Source organism: Epinephelus lanceolatus, chromosome 13, assembly GCF_041903045.1.
Source record: "Epinephelus lanceolatus isolate andai-2023 chromosome 13, ASM4190304v1, whole genome shotgun sequence".
NCBI lineage: Eukaryota > Metazoa > Chordata > Actinopteri > Perciformes > Serranidae > Epinephelus > Epinephelus lanceolatus.
The window spans coordinates 6,137,779-6,163,425 of record NC_135746.1 but is presented as its reverse complement, the minus strand read 5'-3'; the positions used below and the strand labels follow the sequence as shown (position 1 = coordinate 6,163,425).

The window sequence follows — 25,647 nt, the reverse complement described above, 5'->3', positions numbered from 1 at the left end:
TTCCCGCCATCATCGCTGCTGTCATCTGTTACCTGCAATCTAATTCGGGCTTACTGTCGAGGCAACGCTGCTATACGATTAACTCTAATGATGTTATCACAAGTATCTGATTACTCTCTGAATTACCTGTCCTGTCCATCCTTGCTGTCATCGTACTGTGGCACCGTTTCAGCCCTGTGACTATCAATCCTTGTCCATCTCTGTTGGCTCTGCCCGCCTGTGTGTGCACGACTTTTAGCTATCTAACATCCTATCAGTTCGCTCTGCTTGTACTTATCTCGGGTATTCATTTCAGACACCTCGTAGTCTGATCTCCCCTGGCTCCTATGTCACTTCCTGTGACTAGATTCTGTGTCACATCTGAGGGGACACACGCAAGGTCTCTGTGGCAACAGCTTCAGCCACCATGCCTCTTCTTCTCTCTACACTTTGTCCCCGCTCATCCCTCCTGACTGCCTCTGCTTCCTCCCCTTTTCTGACAGCTACAACAGAGAAGAAAAGTCACTGGTGGAGCTGCTGACAGCGCTTATCACCATCAACTTATCGCAGGCGACCACTCTCTGTTAGACGTGTAGAAAAGAAAAGCCTCTAAGAAAATACTTCCAGTAGGTTTGGAGAGGGTGAGAGGCACATCCTTGGCGCCAAATCTCAAATCGTAAATAAGACGATTTAGCAACAAGGCTGTAAATGATGCAAAGAGTCGCTTTAGTGGTGCCAAATATTCAGGGAATGCCACTGGGCCCAATAGGAGCGCGCCTCTGCCTCGCTGCATGACTGCCTGAGGATATGTGCAGAGTGATCAGCTGCAGGGCTGCAGCACCACCCAACATGTTTATTAGCCTGAACTGAGCTGGGTCATGTCAGGTGAACATTAAGGAAGCGATTTAAAAAAAAGACTTGTTATCAGATTAACACTGTCGTACACAGCTGATGCCTGGCTGTGACTCATCTTATCTTTGTTTCTCTTGAAGTAAAACACAAACATCTCAAACAGGAAGCAGTGGTTTTTACAAAGCTCTTCTGTCCCACCTGGGTTAAAAGATCCAAACTAAATCAAGCATCCTCGTTTGAAAGCAGCACGGTTCACCACTCAGACTTTAGGAGATGGGCGGTGGGATTTGAGCCCGGAGTTAGAGATCATTATGTGGTCGCCACGAAGGGAATGTGACCACTAATCCACACCACTGAACCTAATAGCTCCTTCTGAGTTGTAGTAGTGTACAGTGAGCGGAGAGTGTTTCGGGCCTCACCTCGGCCACTGCGGCCCACGAAGCGAAGGTCGTTGAAGCGAGCGACTTGGTTCTTCATCACACCTGAGGCGTTCCGCAGCTCGGCGGAGTAGTTCTCATCATTACCTGCCATTACTGTGACAACGGTCCCATCAGGTATGTCTCCCAGGGCAACCACCTGTAGGGGGAACAAAGGTCAAAGGGCAGAAATTCAGGGAATAATCAGGAGAACGTTTCAAGAGTGTACACAAATTTTACTCCCACGAACTGTGACCCAGAATCTGTTAAATATGAACTCCATCTACACTGCACTGCATCTCCTCCTCTGTTTGTGGTTAAAGAAAATTAGAAAAATTATTATTGGAAAAAAAATTAATAAAGGAACTGCTTCAGTTTAAACGCCAAAAACAAGAGTGAAATCAAACCTCAGCTTCACTGGCAAAAGAATTCATCTAATGTGACAGACTTGTTTTACATCATACCATCTTCCTTCGCATCATGTTGATGAATGGATTTAATTTCACTTCTCAAACGCAGTCTTTAAAACAAAAGCGGCGAGGCCCTGGTGTTATCATTTAGATTCCTGGATGCAGATAAAAGAGCATGAGTAGGCCTACAGAGCAGCAATAATTACAGAGCCGTAATAATAAGAATGGTTAAATAACACATATATTTTCAAATGTGTCACATCTGATTTGGAGCCAGGGATACAGCTACAAATTTCCACTTTGGTGCGTCTTTGATCCATCCTTTAAATAATGTCTGTCGGGTAATTAATAGGGCCTTTCCTGTCAAATATCATAGAGGCAAAAATAATTGTCAAGGCTTCAAAAATGCCTCCAGAGGCCTTAAATGTATAAACAATTAATCTTTGCTGCATGTTGAAATATATGTTGCTCAGTCTTTGCTTTCCTGCTCATTAAACCTCAACATAATCACAATAATTTAGTATAATTATTAATACAGTGGATATAATAGACCACAGTGTGGTTGTTGCATATATGTAGCATGTTGTTGTATTTTTAAAATATTTTTCAATATATGAAATAATTCCCTAAAACAGAAAACTGTAATTAATCACCATAGCAACAAAGCCTTCATAATTAACTGAGCCATAATTAGTATACTGCTTATTGGCATTAAATAAAATCCAGTTTGTTTGTTTACAAAATGTGAAAAGAAAACAACATGAACATGCGTTTCTTTCCTCCTTTTACATCTAGACACATTTAAGCAGACCTTTAATATTTTTCTGGCTCTTTAAACACCACGTTTTCCATTTTGTAATTAATTTTCTGAATAAAGTAAGAGCCTACATTTTTTGTTGTTTGTAACAACAACACACAGCAGTATATTTTTCAGAATTTGTGATAAATCCAGGTGATGAAAAGTAAAATAAGACAGAGGGAAGAGGATAAACACAACACAAAACTCGGCATCCAACACTGTTAAATCCAGTTAAGCTGTATGAGAGAGTTTAAAAGGAAAAATCATGCATTCCCTGTTTACTAAATATTTTTGGCTTGGCTTGATTGATTTGTTTGTGTTACAGTGAACACCGAAATCACATTGTGGTTTACCCTCATTTTAATCCAGCAGCACCTCACTGAGCCGGGACTCACCTTGAAGGCGACAGGCAGCGTCTTGTTGCACCGCCAGTGGGAGGGCAGGACCGAGCACAGAAAGTTGGGGCTGTCGGTCCGGACCAGCTCGGCCGGGTGGTCCGCGATGATCTCGGCCATGCTGCGGTTTTCGTGGGGACGCAGTCTTGGCACCGCCGCCGCTGCGTCCGGCTGCCCGGCTGGGGAGCTCACATCGTTCATCTTCCCTGGGACCGGCTGGAGGCTATTGGACGGCGGACTGAACCTCCGACTGGCGCTGGGATCTACGGGAATTCGCATCACAACAGCGTTGATTATCAAAAAAGGCAGCAAACGCTCTCCAGCTCCTCTCTGCCTTCGCTTTTCTTTCTCTCTCACACACACTCAGGGAGAAACTCGGGAGTGTGCGCCGCTGCTCGCTGAACCTCAGCGTGCCTGCCAATGGAAAATGGGACTTGGTGAAGCGCACACCGCGTTTCAAAACCCTCTCCACTACAAACTTTAGTGGGCGCCTTCAAACGACATAAAATATACTTCTCCGGCAAAGAAAAACAACCCTTGAAAACTTGATGATGTTTTAAATGACAAGCTCTTTTTTCAAACTTCTCGAGGGAAGCGTCCATGCGCCATAACGCAGGCGTAGCTGCTCGTGTGTGGATATAAATAACATCAAATAAATGTCCGAGCGCGTAATGGCCTATACAATTACCAAAAAGCAGGTTTAAAACGGAACGACCCAGATGCTCAACAAAGTTTTTTGTCTGTCTTCCTTTAGTGAGAAGTCAAAGCGCTGCTCCAGGTGCGTCATTGAAGTCTTTGTGCCAAACTGAAAGGCTCTGTGAGAGCCCGCAGGCGATGTACACACACAAAAAGTTTTCAAAGTCAAAGGAAGAAGCTTTAACAATACTTAACAGAGCTATTTATACCCCCGCGACGCCTGCAAACTGTGAGTATTTTCCGTAAAGTCTCTCAGGTTTTCTTTATAGGGTTAAAAAGGTTGATGAAGTCGAAAAAAAAAAATCATCGCCGGTGAGATGAAGGAGGCGGAAAATAGAATCCCGTTTTTGTAGCCGTAAATGTGGTTAGTGTTTGGAGGCCGGGGTTTCCCGTGCTCAGGCTTTTTGTGGTTTATATAGCTCGAGCGCCCAGCAATTATTGCGCTGATGCGACTCCAACACGTGGTGTCTGGAGTCAGATCCATTCCCTCTGCCATAATCTATCACGCCTATACAGACGGCCGGACAGTCTATACCTTCATGAAACACACTCGGGGCGACGTTTCACGCCTTTTCTCTCTGTCCTCACCCGCAGATAAAGACTCACACAGCCCCGCTGTACGTACCGACATGTTACCGCTCCCCTGGACCATCCGCGCGCTCCTGACTCCGGGGACGGTCATTTCCAGTCAGTTAACACGCATCGGTCCCGTCAATCAGTCCGTGTTGTGTTACCACTGTGTCCGGACAATGTGCGGTTCAGAATATGCGTTCAGAGAGCCGAGCCGAGGGTGAGAAGTGAGTTACACTCCATAAGGCAGGAGTGAGTGAGTCACCGGAGAGCGGTGAGTCAGGTAGAGGCGCAGGAGTAGAGTTTCACTCGGTCGCAGGGGAGAGCTGTTGTGCAGGTGTACAGGTATTCTGCTGTGCACGGGCTTTAATTTATGTTCATCCACTCATGTCCCCGTTTCTCGTAAAGCCCGGGCTCTACTGAGACAATTACTTATATTTCACAATCTGTTGAGACTCATACGACTTGTTAAAAAAAAGTATATGGCTGCAATTTACAATTACATGTTAACTAAACATTAAAGCGCCAAGAGATGGGCCTCTGGAGGATTTCAACCGTGCGTAATTACGCACAAGTCAGTGCCTATTCATACACGTATTCTCAAAATGACAGTGATAGAATTAAAGTGCTGCACATTTGAGGCACTTTTATGCAACTTTATGTTTCTACTCCAGAGGGAAATATGACACTGTACATTTATTTGACACCATTGGTTACTTTACAGAAAAATATTTTATGCACAAAAAACACGATGAGCATAAAAAATATGATGAATTGTTTCAGAATAAACTACACAACAGAATATAAAGCAGTTCAAATGAGATGTTTCTGAACCAGCTTTTACAGGAAAATGACATTTACACATAAAAGCATCAGCAGTAATACTCCAATAACTTAATATATAAAAGTTCAACACTCACAGGAGCATTTTTCCTATTTTACGAACACTAAGCATTTTTAATCATGTAATATTTTCAGGACTGGTACTTATTGGTGGTACTGGGACTTTTACTTAAATAAGTACCAAAACTTAAATAAAGGATTTCATTCTACAACTGCAAAATTAATTTTTCAAAAATATTTAACTTGCAAATTATGCATTTTCCAAAGCAAGTCAAAAACAAACAAACAAAAAAATAACACATGCTGATGAAATCTTATTTCAAAAATCACAAATGGCACCTTCACATCCCTACATAATTACAGCTTCCCACTGTGAGCAAAAAAATCAGCTCAAATAAAACAAATAAAATTAATTTTATGCTTTTATTTTAGCGTTGAGATGTGTTATATTTAAGAGTGTCTGCTGCTGTGAAGGCAGGAGGCCTGCTCTGCCTGCCCCTCCTGTGTCTACTGTAGAGGGCATCATCTACCCTCTGTGAGACTCCATATCTCAGCCGGCTCTCATCACCCACCCCACCCTCCGCCCTGATTACCCATCAGTCTCCCAATGACTCTTTTTTTTTTTTTTTTTTTTTCTTAAAGTGCCACATCACACAGCAGCATGTGTATTTGCCACTCTGTGTTCCTTTTCCGTTGCTCCCAAACAGGCTTTTATTGCAGAGAGTTTTTAAAGACAAAGGCCTTTGATACTACAGGCCTGTTTCAAAATAAAAGGGACCTCTGGGAAGCACAGCTGTCAGGTTATTTGGGTCCTGTCAGAGCTTTTGCAGCTTGTTTTTATGCTGTAAAGCTGGATACAGACTTATACATTTTATAATAAGGGTTCTGTGTTGAGAGAAAAAAAAGCCTAAAGCCTGTAAGTAACTTGAAATAACTTGACTTCTTGTGTTTCATAAGTATGTACGTACATGGGTGTGCACATGCATGAATGTCTGTTAACATGTGTGTGTGTGTGTGTGTGAGGATGTGGGAGGGATATATATAAAGTCTGAAAGCATTGACATGCATCTGGCACCTCGTCATGTGGACGGGGAGGGAGAGAGGAAAGAAAAAAAAAGAGTGATTGAGTTACACTTCCCCTCCGTGTGCCCCAAACACCAGAAATATGGTTCACATTGTCCAACATTCTCAAAGATCAACTAACAATTCACGGATGGATAAATGCGAATAGTAGTAATTAAATCTGTAATAGTGATAAACACGGCCTTGCAGAAACCGTGGAGCCAGTTATTCCAACAGAGTTAAGTTTCAGCTCCGATAATATCATTTTTTTCACCGCTGAATACATTTTGGGGTAATGTGGAAAACATCCTTAATGTTGTAGCGGAATTTAATTTAGGAAATGTTAGGGATGAAATAACCTCTGAGTCAATTTCATGCCATCAATTTAATCAACCTAATTATTTATAATGCATATGTGTTTTACGTTACTTTCTGTGGAATTTGAACTGGAGTTTTTTTTTGTATGGTTTATTCCAAAAAGACACTTTAACGTGAACACTATATGAATTTCACGTCCCAGTTTTATCAAAACAATCAACTCACACTCATTTTAAAGCCAAGTACTCAGTCTCAAATTTGGATTTTCTGCACCCTGTTATTGTCCCATCAGAGGCAGCAGCAGCAGGAAGAGCCTCTTGATTTTCCCAGCCTGATCCCAGGCCCCAAAATGCCCCCCCCTCCTCCACCCACCACCTCCACCCCAATGTAGTCGTGACTTAAACCCTGACAAGCTCAACTCATCAAAGAGTGTTTGTCCCATCTGACTCCGCTTTGCCTCTCCGCTGTACGTCCAGCATCTGTCTTCCAGCTCCCTACAGGATACGGCCCGCATTCACACAGCAAGGCCTGCTGCTGCTGCTGCTGCTGCTGCTGTCTGGCTCTCTGTCACTCAGAGATAGGGCGACCTCTGGGTTTGAAATCTGTCGTTTGAAGTCCCGGAGATGTGAGGGAGACACCAGAGAAGGCGTTAATGTGCCAGAATACGCTGTTCAATCAAAAAACACCACTTCTCCGCCCCACTGTCCTGGATCTAACCCAGCCAAAAAAATCAATTTCTGATTAAACTTCAGCTGTAACTTTCACGCTGTATTAGACTTTCTTGGATATTTGACCCATCTTGCTCAGTATTAACAAACCTAATATCATGTAGTAATGAATCTAGCATAAAGCTGCTCATTCAGCGCGGCTGCTGCTCGCCTGGTGCACAGCTGGATCGTCTCTCTCAGCTCTGGTATTATTCATCTACTGTGTTACACTGGCTTGGAGTCACTGCACAGTAGGAGAAGTCACTAACAGTGAAGAACCACATTATACCACATTGAGCAGGATGTGCCTTTTATGATTTATGGTAATATTGTATTTCTGCCGCTCAGTTTCAATTATTTGTTTTCAATAAAAATCAAACTCAGCTGACACTCTCTGGCTAATTTTCCTGTCGAGATATCAAGCGCGTAATAAAAGTTTCTGTTCTCGTTCCCACTTGGAATGACAAAGACTGTGTGAACCGCTAATGTGTACGCGTGCACACACATGCCGTCTTTAATGTTGTCAGCAAACTAACCATACACATTCCCTCTCTTCTCTTGTCTTTTCGTCTGTCAACGTCTCTATATCTCTCCTGCTGTTTGACGAAAACACAAACAAACATGTCTATCATCTCTCCTCACTATTAACACCTCGTTTGGGAAGATGACTGGACAAACTGAGCAGATGCTGAAAAGTATATCAATAGTTGGTGCAACAGTTTAAGCAGGATACACGCGGCTCTATGGGGCCATGCACGTGCCCGCAGAAATTTTTCATGAGAGCGGCCAACAGGGGCTGCAGAAAATCTTGGGATGGCACACCGAGACCAAAAGCTATAACTGAATTTCAGGGATTCAATTATGCTGTTAAATGTTACAAAGCGATTCACAGAGTTTGTTTACATTAACTTTTGAGTAGAAAACGACCGCATCACAAACTTAAATTCAAATGGTGCTGAGCAAACACGGCCTTAATTGGTTAGGTTTCAGTCACCAAAAAAAAGGACCACCTAAAAAAACAAAATCAGTCTAAATGGACGCTATATTTATAATACTTTCACCACTTTATCTTTCTGACAGGGAAGTGAAGGCTGTCATCTCAAAGTCACCAGCCTCAACTGCCAAAAACGGTAATTTTACTTTGCAGAACACAGGAGTTGCTGGTCTACTCCCGCCTTGATCGGTTAGTGTGTAAGCTTAAGCAGTGAAAATATTCCAAATATGGCGTACACTTCAACTGATATTGATTATTTTAGGTGGCTAAAATATGTTTTCCTGCAGCCTCTGTCAATAGCAGTACGTTGTTTAGCTTCCATGCTAGTTTGGTTCAACAAAGACGCTAGCAAAGAGACAAAGTACATGAAACAAGCACAGCAGACATGTCAGAAAGGTCGGACCACTGTGTGTAACTATTTTTTTGAAAGTCAAATAAATTGCCAATTGCAAATTGAGTAGGCTACTGATGTTAGCGCGACATTACAGTTATTCGGTCTGTATGGGCTGATAAAAAACTATGTTAACATGGAGAGTTACGGAATCGCATACTGATAAATATTACCAATTATCTAATGTGGATACACTAATACAGTTACAGTTAACATATTGAGCGCCACAACAATCCTGTTTTAATGTGTTTTGCGGCTGCATGTACACATGTTCGGTGATTCAGTATTCTTTAAAGAGGCTGGTTGTCCTTTTCCTTAAAAAGACAGCTTTAATTCGAAGAAGCACGTTGATCGGAAGGAACAAATCATTTACTGGAAACAAGTCTTCTCAAGTTTAGGGTGTTATCTAACCCCATCCTTAAAAGGTTGCATGACACAGCTGGGTTAGCGATGCATGCCTAAAAGAAAAGCCCATATTTCTGAAACACACTAACTTTTAAACATCATGAAAGACTTGGATATCAACAGGTTTTTGGATATGTGGCAATATTACAATGCCGGTCTTTTAAGGAGGAGGGAGGCGGTGTTAGATGGTCAAACAAGTCCGTCACTGGTGGTAAAGTTTGATAAAATCCTATTTTTGACGCAAAAAAGGAAAGCTGGCGTAAGCTGTTCACTGGTCCATATTTTGACGTGATAAACGTCACATTAGGGCACATTTATTGGAGTATACATGGCTGCATGTAAACTAGAATAATAGTCGAATATCCATTTTTATTAGCCATGTAAACAACTTTGCAGGGAGTCTTCTTGGGAATAAGGGGGAAAAACGGAATATTGTGTGCATGTAAACACAGTCACTGCTGCAAGTTTAGGGGAGACTTGTGGGTACTTGAGGTTTTCATCTGGACAGCTTGAGGTGAGAGTTCAAGGGACCCCTTTGAAAACTGCCATGCCAGTTTTTCCCTCGCCAAAATTTAGCCTAACTTTGGAGCCCTCTTCCCAATAAGCTAGCATGACTTTTGGTACCAATAGATGCTTTAGGTGGTCTAGTTTCAAAAGATACCACAATCGAGCTTAATAATCGGCACGTGAAAGCCTCTTAAATAAAGTAATGTCAGCCTACAATTATCTTCTCCAAGTGGTGTAATGAATTGTATCAGGGTGGGCCATGGCCCCATCTGGTCCCCTTGGTGGGCGCCACTGCATGCACACCTTATATATTTGACAATATATATGGTATATGACATAACTATATATAATAAAAACACAAGATAGCAATGCTCTTTCTCGCTCCTTATCCTTTTCACAAGCGCATACTCTCATCATTCAAGAGGAAAAGTACAGCCACTTAAGACTCAGGATAAAGGCTCCATTTCACAGTGGTGCATTTTTCAAGACACTTAATTATAGCTTTCTAGAGGAGGGCTGTGACGAGGCCCAGGCTTTTTCAGCTCTAACGGGATGTTTCCATGTTTGGCAGGCCACCAGCCAGCCGGCCTGCCAGCTAACCAATCAGCGAGCCCACCAGGCTAGGCAGCAGGGCAGCCAAAGACTCAGTCTACTAGCCAATCAACCAAGAGAGCAGAAATGAAGCCACAAAACTAGCCTGCCTGTCTGCTAGTTAGACTTGGGCTGGTAGCCGGCCAACCAGGCAGTCAATTAGTGAACCATGTTAGCCACCAGAAGAGGATGACGATGGGCAGAAATTTTACTCTGTGTGACCTCATCGACACAACCTCACCGACTCACATCCACGCACTGATCACAGCTAAGCCTTTAATGACTGTTTGTCACCGAGCACCGTGACATCACCGTGAACTGTTAGGACGAGGTCGGCACGTTTTGCGGTGTGTGTGTGTGCATGTTACTGAGCGACCGTTTTCACTGAGTGTGATCCAAGTTTTGAATTAGACTTGGAGTCGGCTGGAGTGGCTACAGAGTTGAATGTATTTATTTCTCGGTGAGAAAGTGCGATACAGACAGAGTTTGTCTGATATTTCACTCTGTTCTTGAAATGGCAGAGAGCAGCATGGAAAGAGATGGAGACATGGAGGGGGCGGCTGCTCACTGCTTGTGGCAGGAGGGTAGAGGAGGGAGGGAGGAGGGGTATAAAGACAATTTCCTCTCTGCTCTTATTGCTCTGACTGTCTGCCGCCTACCGCCTTCACGGAGGTCCCTAATTGAGATCACTTGTACTTAAAAATAGGAACAAAAAAGGAACTTCTGTGGGCTGGGAGATGGAGAGGAGAAAATAAAGCGGTAATATGTGACGAAGGCTGCCATTAAAGAGTCCCAATGATAGATCAGAGTGACTGGGGCACAGAGAGCTGAGAACTCTTTCCCTGTCTGCCAGCGAACCTTCAGATGTTGACGTGTCACACACCACCTGCTGTCACAGCCCTACAACAGTGCATGTGTAAGAGTGTATATGTAGGGTTTTCTGTGTGTGTGTGGTTCTGTGATGGGGTAGAGTGACAGTGCCCGGGGCTGAGGCCAGATATATGCCAAAAAGAGGGAGTTCAGTTTTTCCACTTATGTGAGTGTGTATGTTAGAGTTTGTCTTTACATTGACTACATTTACACACACTAATATTCCACTATAATTCCGAATACGTCAGCAGTCTGAATTTGATACAGGTCATGTAAACAGCATATTCCATTCGGATATTCTGAATTAGGCTTCACTCCAAATGTCGCATATTTCAGTAAAGACACGTAGGATATGCCGGTATTATTCAGGTTTTAGTAGTATTTTTTGGACATTTATCCAGTGTATTTAGAATATATGTCTCAGTTTTTAGTTTTTAGCGCAGTATGCAGTTTCTTGTACAACGATTCACGCGATATCCTACAAATCAGTGTGCCATGAATGACGTTACATACTTAGGTTAAGTTATGAACTTAAGGTAAAGTTATGGTTGGTGTGGTTAGGCAACATGTGCTCATCCCATCTCATCAAATGCCACCGCTTTGTCGGTGGATGTACACGTCAAAATATGACGTGCTAGGTACCCTCCTAGATCTGTTTTGGACGTTCACAAACAGGCGTAATTGCGTGTCAATTTACGCTTCTGTCATACATTATGTCTTTTTTAAAATACACTTCTGTTTTCATAGGAAAGGTACAGCATCACTGTCTTTTCCAAAATAACCTCACAACATTGGTAAAACACGTCGTTTTTGGGGTTTGGGGTGGACTTAGGTTCAGGCAACAAAAGCATGTGGTTGGTTTGGCTTAAAATTCAAATAGGAACCAAACAGCGGGCTCCCGAATCAAAGTCTGGAGTTTGTTTGTTCTTTCTCAAAGGCAGTTTGTAACACTGTTAACAAGTGCGTATCATATGACTGCAAAGGTGCCTCTGTGCATTGGTCTCTGATGCCGAGATCACTGACAAAGCAGCGGTATTTGATGAGTTTGGAGTGACAACGAGTTGTGAAACAAGGGTGGGCATCTTTAAATTCAGACAAGTAAAGAAACTTTGGTCAGCTTTAGGTAAAAAAACGTGGTGATAACAAACCTCAAAATGACTCTAAGTTCACACGGTTTCAACAATGGTCCCCTGCTTCCTTCTTTATTTCCTTCAGCACATTGGTCACATGATTGCGGCCGTGCTAAAAACACGAGTTATATGCACATTACTGGCTTACTGGTGCATTACTTTTGGTAAGAAAATGTACAAACAGTGCTCGAGAACAGTTTGTGTAAGTAGGGTTGGGTATTGGTGCTCAAAACCATTAAGGTATGGACTGAAATAAGCCAGTACAAAGTAGGATCAAACCTTCTCCAGTCAAACGATACCTGCGTTTGATCCTTTTTGTACCAGACCTAGAAAAAAATTACTATTGTATGGTTTTGCTGCAACCACCGCAAGTGTTCTTCGATTTAATGTGACGTGTGATTGGCCCATTACTTTAGCAGCTACAATCAGTCAATCATGTATCGGTCACATGAAGTCAGACAAGGTACAACTCCAGTGAAATTCAGCTGAGTCAGCTTCTTCATCTTGGGCATTGCAATTTACTCCCTTTCTGCCTCCTCTTACATTGTGGGATGCTGCTTTATAATTGTCCATGTGTCTGGACAGTTCTGGTAATCCATGGTTTCTGGTTGGGGAATGATTTAACTGTAGTTTTGGGTACAGTTGCTTCTGTTGTTTTACAAATTAAATCCACCACAGACTCAGTGATTTCATTGATGTCATCGGTGACGCGACGCATACAGTCTGTCGTGTGGTGAAGTCGAGAGCGGTGTGTTTGACGGAGTTGGCACTTCAGCGTGCCGAGATGCCACGAAAATATTTGAAAGCATGGCTATTCTACATGCCTGTGGTGTCTGGTGGTATTTTACGCAACTGAATGCTTCAATTTACATGATGGATGTCGAATGAAGTAGAAAAAAAGGTGTCACATGAAGTACTCCATTGACATCTCTATCATTTAAAGGGTACTGGTATCGTAATTTTTTAAACAATACGACACTGTGGGGGAAATAAAAACCACATTTATGGTTGGAAAGGAGAAACGCACCTACTTTTAAACATTGTCAAGGACTTGGATATCAACAGGGTTTTAGATATGCGCCAATTTCGCAACTCCGACCTTTACAAGAAGGTGATGAATGAATGAAAGAGAAAGGCTGTGTTTGCACGGTCCAACAAGTCTGCTGCTGGTGGAAAACTCTGAAAAATCCTATTTGAGGCAGGGACGCAAAATGGCTCCAGCCGTTCCACCCCACCATATTTTGATGTGATAAACAACATGTTACGGTACGTTTCTGAGATTACGCATGGCTGCTTGTAAACCAGAATATGTGTGAAATGCTGATATTCATTTTCATTATTCATGTTAACAGCAACAGGGCCTCATTCACAAACAGTATATACACAGAAATCTGTGCTTTAAAAGTGTTTTACTCATGAATCTGGGATTCATCAATATTTTCTTATCTGAATTTGTCCATACACTGCAAATAAATTTAGAAGTGCCCCAGATGATGATGGTGATGAAGGCCAAGCTGTCTCAGAAAATGTAAACACACACCATATAACTAAATGTGTAATTTTAAAACTGCATTCATTGAAAAAAGGTTAATAGACAACAGAACTTAAAAAACGTTATTTTACTAATGCATTTGACAAATGTTGCCTTTTAAATGGGCCTAATTATGAAACATCCCTTCAGTCTCATCAGTTATTATCATAATTAAAATATTCAACTACTAACTAATCTACAACATGACCAAAGCATAAAAATAATTAGCAAGAGTAAAAAAATGTAGTTTGATACCTGTTATCAGTGAAACAGTTGCGTGGTAATTTATTTATTACTCAGTTTTTATGCACTAAAAACGTACAAACAAAAGTGCTATAAGTTGTATTCCATGCACTGCACTTTACCCACAAGACTGAAATCGAACATTTGTGATAGTAATGACAGCATCTGTAAGACTATAGCAATCACAGTCTGAACAACAGCTATGATATATGCAGCAGAGGCCTGAGCATCACTTTCTGTGTAATGACACCTCTTGGCAAACACATTTCCATATATAGAGAAATGGAGGCGTGGCAGTGTGCTGATTGCTAATTGCTGACACGTGCCTGTCAATTAAGAAAGATTCTGATTACTAACATATGCATGTTGGTGAGAACAAATTTGGCTGGTGTGCGTGTGTCATGAATCTGATGATAGTTTTGCATGTGTACTTAATTTGTTTGCAAAGAACTTTCTAGGCACATATTAGTGAATGAGGCCCTCTGTCTTTTTCAGAATAAGGGCATAAAAGTGAACATTCTGTGCATATAAAAGATCTGTACAGTGATCAGGCCCACTCTATACAGCCATTGTGTCATTAGCTATGCTATTATTAGTCTTTCACTTTAATTCAGCCGTCCCACCAATCAAACCCTCTCTCAAGCTGCCTTTCCCAGACTCAGCCCCAGAGTGTCCCCAAGGCTTGCTGGTTTCCCCTTCAAAGCATCTATCACTCAATCAGGTCTGATCGTGCTATTAATCAAACAACGAGCCCCCCCTCCTCGGAGACCAGTTTGAAGGATTGGCTTGAAGGAAACGCAGCGTATCCAGGAGTGGTACCGCACCACGGCTGGGAACAGGAACCCTGTAAAGAGCGTTTTTCTTGGACTGAGACCCTCTGTAGGTGCTAAAGACAATACAGACATTCGGGCTAGGCCAACATTCCACTTTACACTTTTCCCTTCCTCTGTGTATTTCACTGGTCTACTTCCCCTCTGCAAACTAGCCGGCTAGTATCAAAATATTTATAGTACATCTGCAAGACATGCTGTTCTCATGTATCCAGGACCGTTTAGCCTTGTGTTCATTATGCGAGGTAAAACTAATACCAGATTTATAGGGGGAGATTTCTCTCTGTTCTCCCCTGTCCGTGTAGCACGATCGAGGATGATTTATGTGAGGCGAGGAGGCACAGGCGAGATAGATAGAGTGACTACACGGCGAGAGGCAAACACGCAGCGGCCCAGACAGGCACTCGCAGGGGGGCTATCAGCTATCACTCGCCCGTTTCCACTGCTCCTGTTTTGGGACTGGAGGAAGGCAGGACGGCGGCTGGAGACAGGGAGGGAGAGGAAGGAGACAGGAGGTAAGGATGTATATGAATGGAGGCAGGGTGGAGGGATGCCCAGGTGCACTGGGTCCAAATCGATATAAGGAGCTGTAGAGGAGGGCCAGATGGAGGGGGAAAAAAAGTCTGTCATGGATGCTCAATTGCACACAGACATAAACATAGCCGGTGTAAACCCACGTCTTGAAATGTACCATATGCATTTTTTGTCTCGGAGCGTTTAAACGCGTCAAATATACTATCTGTTTTGCTTGGCTATGATTGCAGACTGGGTATAATGAATATTACTGTGAGCCCATATCGAAAAGTTCTGGCACTGCTTTGCTGTTTCATTCCTAGGGGCCAATCAACGTCAAAACTGTCAGTCCAGTGTGTCCAGCGCTGAGACAACGGCCAATCAGATAAACAGGAAATGAAAAAACAGTACTGGGCAGGCACCGCGTGCAGCCGCAGCACTGGGCGTGCATCGAGCAACAGCACTCAACTTCCGAGGGTTTGGATCTCGCTCTCCTTTTCTTTTTTTTTTCCCAATCTCTTCCTGATCACGGTCCAGCTCGGAGCCGCTCCAAAAACACCGAGCATGAACTCTGCAACCTGGAGCCATACAGTACATACTAGATCAGATTCCAAACCATTCAGACGTCAAAATGGCCCCAGGATGCCTTGGCTTGTGAAAATGTTGCAAGGCCTTTCATGTAACGCTGGATGCTCTGAGTGCTGAATGAGTTAACAAATTAATTTGAGAGTGTCACCGCTGATGCAGCACACTCAGAGATGGGCCTTTGCCGAAAACCTTAGCCTGTAATTACACTGAGCCTATTAAGCTACTGGTCAGAAGTGACTCACAGCAAGGTGGGGGTGTGGAGGGGGGAGAAAAAGGAAGGGTGGATGGAGTTCACTTTCATAGCTTCCAGCCTGAGATGTCCTCAGACAAAATCAATTCCAGTCATCTTCGGAAAAGCGGGTGCAATGAAAGAAAACATCAGGGAAGTTGGGGGAAAACATGATTTCACAGAAGATAAATGACTATTGTGCGATCATGTGACCTATGACCCTCTATTTTCCACACACACTCAGAAGTTGCCGGTTATTCCAGGACAAGGCCCTTTCATGTCGCGTCTGCTCTGCCCCTCGCTGAGACTCCGATGACGCCAGCTTTATAGCGCCTAAATCGAGTCCTGAGTGGGGAGACTCCTCGACTGCTGGCTCCCACGGGGAACATCAATTACATTGTGAAATGCTGTCCTTCAAACACAATCTATTCTGTGGGTGTTGCATTATAGCAAAGCTGAGAATTTGAGCGTCACACACATAAAAAATCCCTCTTTGGCAACAGGCTTGTTGGGATGTGGTCTCGGGCTGACAATTAAATTGTCCGCTCGGAATATGCTGTCACTCTGGAAGCGCGAGATTTACGGCGAATAATTTCGCGAGAACTGATCATCTTAAATGTTTTAACTGGATTTAATGGCGTCATAGATCACTCTGATATGTTCCTGTGTCCTCCAGAGACTGAAAACTGTCCCCAGTAGTTGCAGAACTCATTTATAGACAATTAAAGAAGCCCTTAACAGTCCAACCTCCCCTCACTGAGCTATTACTGAGAAAAGTCTTCCACCAGAGTAGTTCAACTTTCCTGCAAAAGTGGCAAATATTTGACACTTTGTAAACCACAGAGCATTATCACATAGCTCTCTGAACCATCTTTCAGGCAAAACAAATCAGCTTCTGCCAGTAAAGAAAACCTTAAAATCATAATAAAGATATACAGGGTGAAAGCTGTAAACATTAATCCCGTGTTTACATTGCGAGGGATTCTTTTTCATTAGTAATTGCCTCACACTGTGAGCCTGATGATTGGGTAATATTTATGATGGGCCCTCAGGGCCTGCTTCCCTCTCAGTCTCTCTTATGTCTATAAAATCTTTTACTCTTGGCTCAACTGTAGCACAGACAAGCTACTATTAGAACCTGATTGTATATGTGCTTTTAAACTGTGCCTCTATGGTGCCTTTAATGTGCGTAGGTCATGTGCTTGTGAGCGTATATGCATGTGTTGTGGGTGTGTGTGCACAGTATGTGTGTAGCAGTAAAGGGGCTGGCTCTGAGACTTTGGTTAACCGGACTATAATTTGGAGGCCCAGTGAAGACTCCCAGCAGCCTCTCACTGTTTGTTTACCAGAGAGACCGACTCTGCTGTTTCTGCTGCATCTGCAGGGTCCTGCAGGAAAAGGGCGTGTGTGTGTATCTGTCTGGCTGTGTGTGCATGAGTGTGTGTAGGTGTAATCATGTGTGTAATGCAGTATTCATGTGAAAGTGACATTTAGTAAAACACATAAAGATAAATTTGTCCGTGGGCACTTTAGAGACCATTTGGACAAAGCATTTCCTTAAAATAACATATTTCCTAATGTACTTCTGTTTTTAAGGAACCAATGTTTCCAATTACGCTAAAGAACATCCCTCATTTGTCTTTTTCCTCCTACACCTTTACGCTACAGTAAATCAAAGCTACAATACACCACCCTTTCTTTGCTGAAATGGTAGCTTTGTCATAAATAATAAAACAAAAAGAGCTCAACTTCACAGAAAAACACCCTCACATTAAAAAGTGTTTGTCAGCAAAAAATGACTGCTATTTTTGTTTGTGCCGAGAGTAATTCTCCCGAGACTAAACTGCGCGTTTTCTGTCCCACTTGGGCTTTTTTTTTTCACCAATCCTCCTCCCAAGCAGGAATAAAAAGAAAACAATGCAATTCAAAAGGCCGGAGCTCCCAGCCTGTCATTTAGCTGTAACTTTGAATTGCCTTTGCTCTGCGTGAGCTGTTTTCTTTCACACACACACACAGAATTGTTGCAGCATCCTAAAATTCCATCACGAGAGAGGAAGAAAGACAGAGGAGGAGAGGCACTTTCAAAATATCACTCTAATAAAATATTCCTGCTCCTCTGGGATCCTCCTTTGCTCATTCAGCATCAGGAGAAGTGAAGTGGAAAACGCCTGTTATTGGTCTCCGTCCAAAAAGGAGAAGGAGAGAAAAGAGAGAGAGACCTATTTCCTTTGGGGAAAGACAGAAAATAGAATGAGCAGCGCAACAGTTGACGGAAAACTTTTAACTGCAACAACAAAATGAACTACAGACGACTGTAAGAGGGCAGCTGTCTGGGTGAGTGACAGGATTCAACTCCAGACTGAAAGCCCGCTCTGGCGAGGATCAGACGCCGCATACGTATATAGACTTTGATCACGCAGAGCTGCTTGTCGGAGCGGTATGATTGGATTGAATATGTGTAAACTGGAACAGCTCTGGGATCAACATAAAACACAGCAGCTACAAGTTCTCAAAAGACGCCAGCCTCAGTCGCAGGAAGGGGCTTTGAAACAACCTGAAATGTAACGTAGGGGATTTTTGCAGTTTTGTAACATTGCTGTACAAGCAGAAATTTCTCAAAACTTTCCTGTTTTTTTCACAGCGAGAGTCATGCAGACTTCTGAATATCTGCAGCAAAGTTGTGGGACAGAAAACACAGACAGATACACTTTATTTTAACCCCTTATTGAGCATTTATAAGCAGCATATCAACACTGAAGAGCACAGTGTATAACACACCATAATGTAGTTTTAAATGGACACTAGGACATTTTTAAATGTCTTTTAATGTGTTTGTCAACAACTCCTCAGTCTGACAACGCAATATAACACACTGTAATCATCTAAAATATATCTTTATAGCAAAAATCTATATCATCTTTATTAATAAAGTAAATATTTAGCCCAATCACTCTCTTTGTGTGGTGCTCAGACCCTGTCATACTCACATTGTGTTTCCAAACACTCCTTCACTCTTCATGACAACCTAACAAACTCAAGCTGCTGATGAAGACCATGAGATGCGAGTGAAAGCTCCGGAAGAAATCTGCGTGTGAACAGATAGCTTATGGATGCTTCATGGGAGGAGTTATAAATTACACTTTACACTTAATAAGCACTTAAAATGTCTTGATGTCTGTGTACGACTCCACTATAGTGTGTTATAACTATCTATATACTGCTGATAAATGCTTTTATATCCTTCCTTCCCTCTCTGTCTCTCTTTATTTCTTTTCTTTCCTCTCCCCCTTTCGTTCCTTCCATCTCTTTTATCCTTCTTTTAACTTCATTAACTTTCTCACTTCCTTTTTCTTTTCTTCTTTCCCTCTTTCCTTCTCTCTTTTGCTTTCTATCTTCCCTTCCTTCCTTCCCTGTTTCTTTCCTTTTTTCCTTCTATCCTCCTTCCCATTCTTTCCATCCTTCCTTCCTTTTCTTTCTTCCTTCCTTTACTTTTCTTCCTCCTTTCATCCATCCTCCCTTCCTTATATCTGTCTTTCTTTCCATCTTTTTTCTATTTCCTTCCTTCCCTTTTCCTTTCCTTACTTCCGTCTCTTTCTTTCTTTCTTTTGTTCTTTCTTTCTTTCTTTCCCTTTCTGTCCTTCCTTCCAGCCTTTCTTCCTCATCTTTCCTTCCTCCTTTCATCCATCCTCCCTTCCTTATTTCTGTCTTTCTTTCCATCTTTTTCTTTCTTTTTCTATTTCCTTCCTTCCCTTTTCCTTTCCTTGCTTCCTTCTCTTTCTTTCTTTCTTTCTTTCCCTTTCTGTCCTTCCTTCCAGCCTTTCTTCCTCATCTATCCTTCCTTTCTTCCTTCTTCTTTCTTTCTCTTTTCTTCCCATGATTCCTCCCCTTTCTTTTTTTCTCTATTTCCTTCCTTCCCTTTTCCTTTCCTTGCTTCCTTCTCTTTCTTTCGTTCTTTCTTTCTTTCTTTCTTTCTTTCTTTCTTTCCCTTTCTGTCCTTTCTTCCAGCCTTTCTTCCTCATCTTTCCTTCTTCCTTTCATCTATCCTTCCTTACTTCCTCCTTCTTCTTTCTTTGTCTTTTCTTCCCATGGTTCCTCCCCTTTCTTTCCTTCCCTTCCTTCCTTCATTCTCTTTCTTTCCTTTCAAATTTCGCCCATCCTTCTTTCCTTCCTCTATTTCTTTTGTTTCCTTCTTTCTTTCTATTTTCTTATTACCTTCATTCTTTCTTTTACCTCCTTCCTTCCATCCTTTCTTTCTTTCTTACTTCCCCCTTCCTTCCTTTGCTATCCTTCTTCCTTTCATCCATCTTTCCTTCTTTTTCTTTCTTTCCTGTCTCAACTTCCTCCCTTTTCTTTAAGTCTTTCTTTGTGTCTGTCCTTCTGTCTCTCTTTCTACCTTCCATATTTCTCTTTCTCTCTTTCTTTCTTTCTGTCTCTCTCTTTCTTTCTTTCCATCTTTCTCTCTTTCTCTCTGGAGGCCACTTTACAAATGAGAGCCACCTTTTTTTTCAGCTCCCCCTCTTCTCTCCTGAGACTTGTCACTATCAGCTACACACACTCTTAAAGGTTCAAAGACGAGCATCCCACTACACACACCTACACACACTCTCCTGGCCCCTTTTGTGTCTCTGGGGCATATTTAATTTCAGTGTCTGTGCACACATTTGATTATGTCTCCATGCACGTGTGTGTGTGTGTTTATGTGTGTGTGTGTGTGCCACAGGTGGTACAATGCCGGTGACTCTACTCTGATTATTGCGGTGACCAAAGCATCGCCGCCCCGTCACATTTGTCATCGCCCTGTTCCTGAAAGCGTGGGTGGGAGGGGAAGGATGGAGGGAGAACATAAGGGGAAGGGAGGAAGGAAAGGGAAGAAGGCAGAAGAGGAGGGTAGATGATGGTAAATGGCCACCCCCGCGGTGCCATATGGGAGGTGGTTTGAAAGAGTCAGTCTTGAGTTGCTCTTACTGTACGCCTCACGAGTGCAAACCGATCCTTCCCTTTGTGTCATCTCTCGGTCTCACTTACTCTGTTTCTCCCTTTTTAAGCTTTTTTTTTCTCTCACTCTCTAATTTTCACACGTTTTACCCCTCGTTCTCACATGAAAGAATAAACATAGAGCCCTTCTCTCCTCACACACTCACACACACTCAGGACTCCACAGTTGTCAGACAGACCACCATAAAAGGCTTGCGTGGGCGTTGCCGAGTGGGTGGGCACTCTGATTTTCAGGTGTATTTGATCTGTTGTGTTCACACCTCGGCGCTGGCAGGGGGCCCACTGTGTGGGCAGGTAATTTGAGCAAATTAGGAGATGGGGCCTGTGTGTTATTAATGACACCCCACACCCTCCACTGCACGTTCACCTATTGTTCCCTCCTCTGCACACACCTTTCTTTTCTTCCGCTCCAAGTCCCCCGGTCCCATCTGCGCCTCCTGCTCAACACCCACCCTCAGCCCCTCTGAAGGCGCACTGTATGGAATGCACACACACACACACACACACACACATACATGGTGCACATGGGACGGGGGCGGCAGGAGGAGGGATTGGTTCCAGGTGCCAGTTTGAGTGAGAGCATTAATCAAGCAGACAGCTCTTCCTGTCACCTTCAGCGCTCATACACACACACCACTGTACATCTATACACTCTGTACAGTACTCAGCTGGCACAGTAGCAACTACAAACCTCACTGTCATGACTCCGGAACATCGACACATACCAAACTCCCATTTAAAAACACGAAATTTCTCCACAAGTGTTTTATAAAAGCGTGCCGAGTGACAAACGATTGTGAGAAAGTGAGCGCTGATACCAGCGTCTGAAGACACGTTGTAACAAGGTGTACTTATCCCCTCAGACAGCCCCACTGATGTGCTGCCAAGCTATTGATCACAGTCAGAGCTCGCTGTGACTCTTTGATGCTCCTTCACTCATCTTGTTTCACCTTTCTGCTCTCAAACTGAGCAGAATCTCCTTCTATGTTTACACTTACAGTACGTGTTACCTGACATAGGGTTGCTTAAAAAATACAGCTAACAACCCCGTGCTGCTCTTTTCATGACCTGCTGGTAAGTAGGTTTATATATTTGGGAGTTTGGCCTGAGTCAGAGGGGATACCGCATTCCTTTAAGATTAAACTAACAAGGGGAAAAACCTGCCCTTTTCTCCGGTGAGGGGCAGAACAGGTAAGGCCTTGTGTAGGTGCTGCGGCCGCGCTCTCACTCACGTCGTTACAGGCTGAACCCAAACATCCAGGAGGCTCGACACTCCATATTTCCCCCTTATAGAAACACGGAGCGCGGAAGCGAAGCCGCCTCGGCCGTTTCGCATTGGGGGACGCTAAACAATGCTGTTCAGGTTTCCTGTGGTTTCGCTCTATCAGCTCTCCTTCAAGCCATCTCCTGACTTAAACAAAACATGGAAGGGAGAGAAGAGAGGACATGAAACGGGGAGCGCAGAGTCAAAGAGGTATATGAATCTGGGTTATAATACTGGTGTTCTGTTTCATTAGGGTGAACCGGTTCCAAGATAGACCAATTTTCAAAGTGTTAGGTAGTTACTTCCTCTCTGAGGGCTTATATCGGATAACGGTAATTCGCCCAGCATGATGCAATTGAAATGGATGAAGGGCTGCAGGATCTTGTTAAGTGTGAAAATAGCACAGCGCTGCATTAAAAGCCTCACTGGCTAACGCAATGGCATTAAGCTACCTGGTAATTATGGCGCGCTCAAAAACCATAGCTCTGCGTACTGTAGCATGAGTTTGCAGAGCTGTCCAAGGAACACACACCAATTTGGCACTGAGCTTAAGTAAACACGACAAAGATATTAGAGCAGTGATTTATGAGGAATAAAAGCCAGTCGTGTTAGCACAAACAGGCTTTATCGCTCCTGAGAGAAAATTGTTTTTGAGTCTATTATCAACACTTTAACGGGCAGAAACCTACAGTAAGCAGAGTCAGTTGGCAGGTTGCCTTATCATAACAGAGTAATTAGCCCCCCAGCTACTGACTACGGGGATAAAAGACAGGATAATACACAGCGCCTTGTGAGTATTTACTCTGAACTCCCCGTTTGTTGTTGCAGTCTCCGTATTACAGGAGCGAAAGTGATCTCACTCCCATGTTTCAATAACTCCTCGCTGCTTCGTTTGGACGCAGGAGAGGCAGATATTGTTCAGTTGTTCTGGACGAGGCAGCAAAGTGCAGCAGTTGACACTACAGTCATGGTTCTCTCTTGTTTTCCAGAAAAAGGGCTGCACTCATTTTCACTGATTTCACATCTAATGTTTCAGATATAATGGGGCTGAAATGTGACCATGGAAATACCTTTACAAATTAAAAGAAAAACACGACTCAACTTTAACATCAACAGAGGGAGAGACGTATTTCAGGCCATTCAAATCACAGGTTGCTCCCATGACAATCTCATTTAGACCTTAATAAGCGCCCATTTAGGGCCATAATCAACCCACCATTCACTGTTATACCAGTGCAAACACAGACCAATTAATCTATCTTTGATTAAACATTAACGCTCTGCACCTCCTTGATTACCCTCAGGAATTATGGAGACTAATGTGAACCTCCAGTGCTAATAAGTCCTAATAGCCGGTGCAGCACGCAAACACACACAGCACCATTTTACTCCATCAATATGACCCTGCCGGGATTAAATAACATGTTTGCCTCAGAGGCACAATTAAGCATCGCTAAATAGAGTTCCTTTGAGCGCTGAGTTAAAGGAAGAGTCTTCTCTGCACAGTAGCAGCCAGTGAAGCGCTCAGATTTTTCCCCCTGGCTTTTTCAAATTACCTATTGATGAGTGGGCTTCACGTCTCTCCCTGGCTGCGGGGGGAGGAGGGAGGGATGTCTGGTTCACTTTTAAGATGTCTCCAAGAAGCAGGCCTGTGGTTAGATCTAAGGCAACACTTATGCAACAGAAGCTGCCTTTCTCAAATACATATACGGTTTCCCTGCAAATTATCTGAGATTTTCTTTGGGGAAAGTTTTCCGCCCGGAGTCTTCAGATATTTACCCACATCGCCCCGCTGTTCTTTTGATCGTGTTGATTTGGGTCCGTCTGTGTAAGCACTTTTTTTTTTCTCCCCCTCTCTACTGCAACTGCACAACCCTACTGAACGATAATTGCTCCCATGACTTAATTGTCTATATGTAATTAAGTTTGTAATAGAGAAAATAGGCACTTAAATGTTCCCCAGAGAGGCATGGTGGTTGAGTGGGTGCCACACATGTTGAAGATTATTCTGCCCTCCTCATCTGATCTGCCAGTCTGAGGAGTTATAAAAAAAAATGTATTTGGGGCAATTAAATGAAAATTGCTTGATGTAAATGCCAAGACAAAATTTTAATGAGCCCCCTTTTCTCAATTTGGAATATTCGCCCGCTCCCTCAAGTCGGCTCCATTTATCGCTGGGAATGTACACTCAGACCTAAATTAAAAATGTCCTTAAATACAAATCTACGGACGGGGATGGAGTAATGTGGCTTTCTGAGTAACAAAACATATTTCGTAACTTGTGTTCTCATAAAACTGGCTGACGCCGGACAAAGTGATCCACTGGAGCAGGAAGAAAATATATAAAATCAACAACTTGAGCTCGGTTATATCATTCTTTTGTCCACCAAATGGATTCAAGTTGTGAGGAAGAAACAATTGATTCTTGTACTTCAAAATCAAGGCTGACAGAAATAAATACATGTTTTAAAATCTAAACTCTATATAATAAATTTGACATCAAATTTCACCTTATTCCAGTTAAATGAATCCTCAAAATTTCACTCAACTCAGATGCTTTTTGTGTCTGTAACCAAAACAAAAATATTCACACCGCCAATCTTAATTTCTGCCAGTTCTGATTCACTACATGTATTTATTTAAAATAAATACAACAGAAAGCACTGGTGGTCTTGCAAAATCACATTACGCTGTCAGGGGGGCTTTTTGTGGTCGCACTGACAGATTTACTGCCCAGATGTTCATAAACAGGGGCGACATCAATGAGCCGCAGCACAATATCAATCAGCAATACTCTATGTGAGAGACCTGATCAGTGATTATCTCTCCTCTGAGTCTCCACCTGAACATCTGTACACATCTGCTCCTCTCTGCCTCCACTGCAGCGTGCTTCCAATTTCCTGCAGCTCCGTTCCTCTCCTCTTGTTCTCCCGCGCTCCGACCCCAGAGACACACTGAGGGGTCAGGGGTTAACGTGGTAATAGGTGGTGGTGATTGGTAGAAGACGCTCACTCTCTCCCGGCTTTCAGAGCGTATTAGGAGCCACCCCTGCTTCTGTGTGGAGCGGGAGCCCCAGAACAGCTGTGTCTGACCACGGAGCGACTTCTTAAAAACATCTTTTAAACATTTGATTTGGACGGAGGAGCGGAGGCTATGGACCGGAGCGGAGGAGAGGAGGGGGAGAGGGAGAGGGAGGGCTATTAAACTGTCTATTCCTTGTGTCGCACGGGAATGGAAATGTTTGTTTAAATTTGAAAATTCATCTGGTAAACCCTAAAACATCATTTATTTTGCTGATTAAATTAGATTGTGTAGAGAGGCTGTCACAATAGAAGACAGCAAACCCAAAACAGAGGCCGCAAACTGCAGCGTGCGAGCTGGCCTTCACAGGTAATTGAAAATCATGAAGTTGACACTGCTACTGTTCACAGGTCTTGAACTTTTGTGGTCCTATTTCCTGTCGATCCACTTCAGGATCCAAGCAGGATCTTGACTACAGGACTGGACGAAGATGAAACA

The 25,647-nt window shown here is 43.1% G+C and overlaps 1 protein-coding gene across 5 annotated transcripts in view; it reads right to left on the bottom strand.

The window, feature by feature from the left end:
• The window catches only part of runx2b (RUNX family transcription factor 2b), a 52,887-nt gene that overhangs the window by 25,385 nt on the left and 1,855 nt on the right, over window positions 1-25,647 (bottom strand). For 4 of the 5 annotated variants that reach the window (XM_033649182.2, XM_078173678.1, XM_078173677.1 and 1 more), the window contains exons 3-4: window positions 2,852-3,114; window positions 1,251-1,407 (exon numbers count right to left, since the gene is read on the bottom strand). In XM_033649182.2, coding sequence (XP_033505073.1) covers window positions 1,251-1,407; window positions 2,852-3,114 — 420 coding nt within the window. Of the gene's footprint in view, window positions 1-1,250; window positions 1,408-2,851; window positions 3,115-4,172; window positions 4,475-25,647 lie in introns of those variants that run through there. The other variant, XM_033649181.2, reaches the window with a different exon arrangement.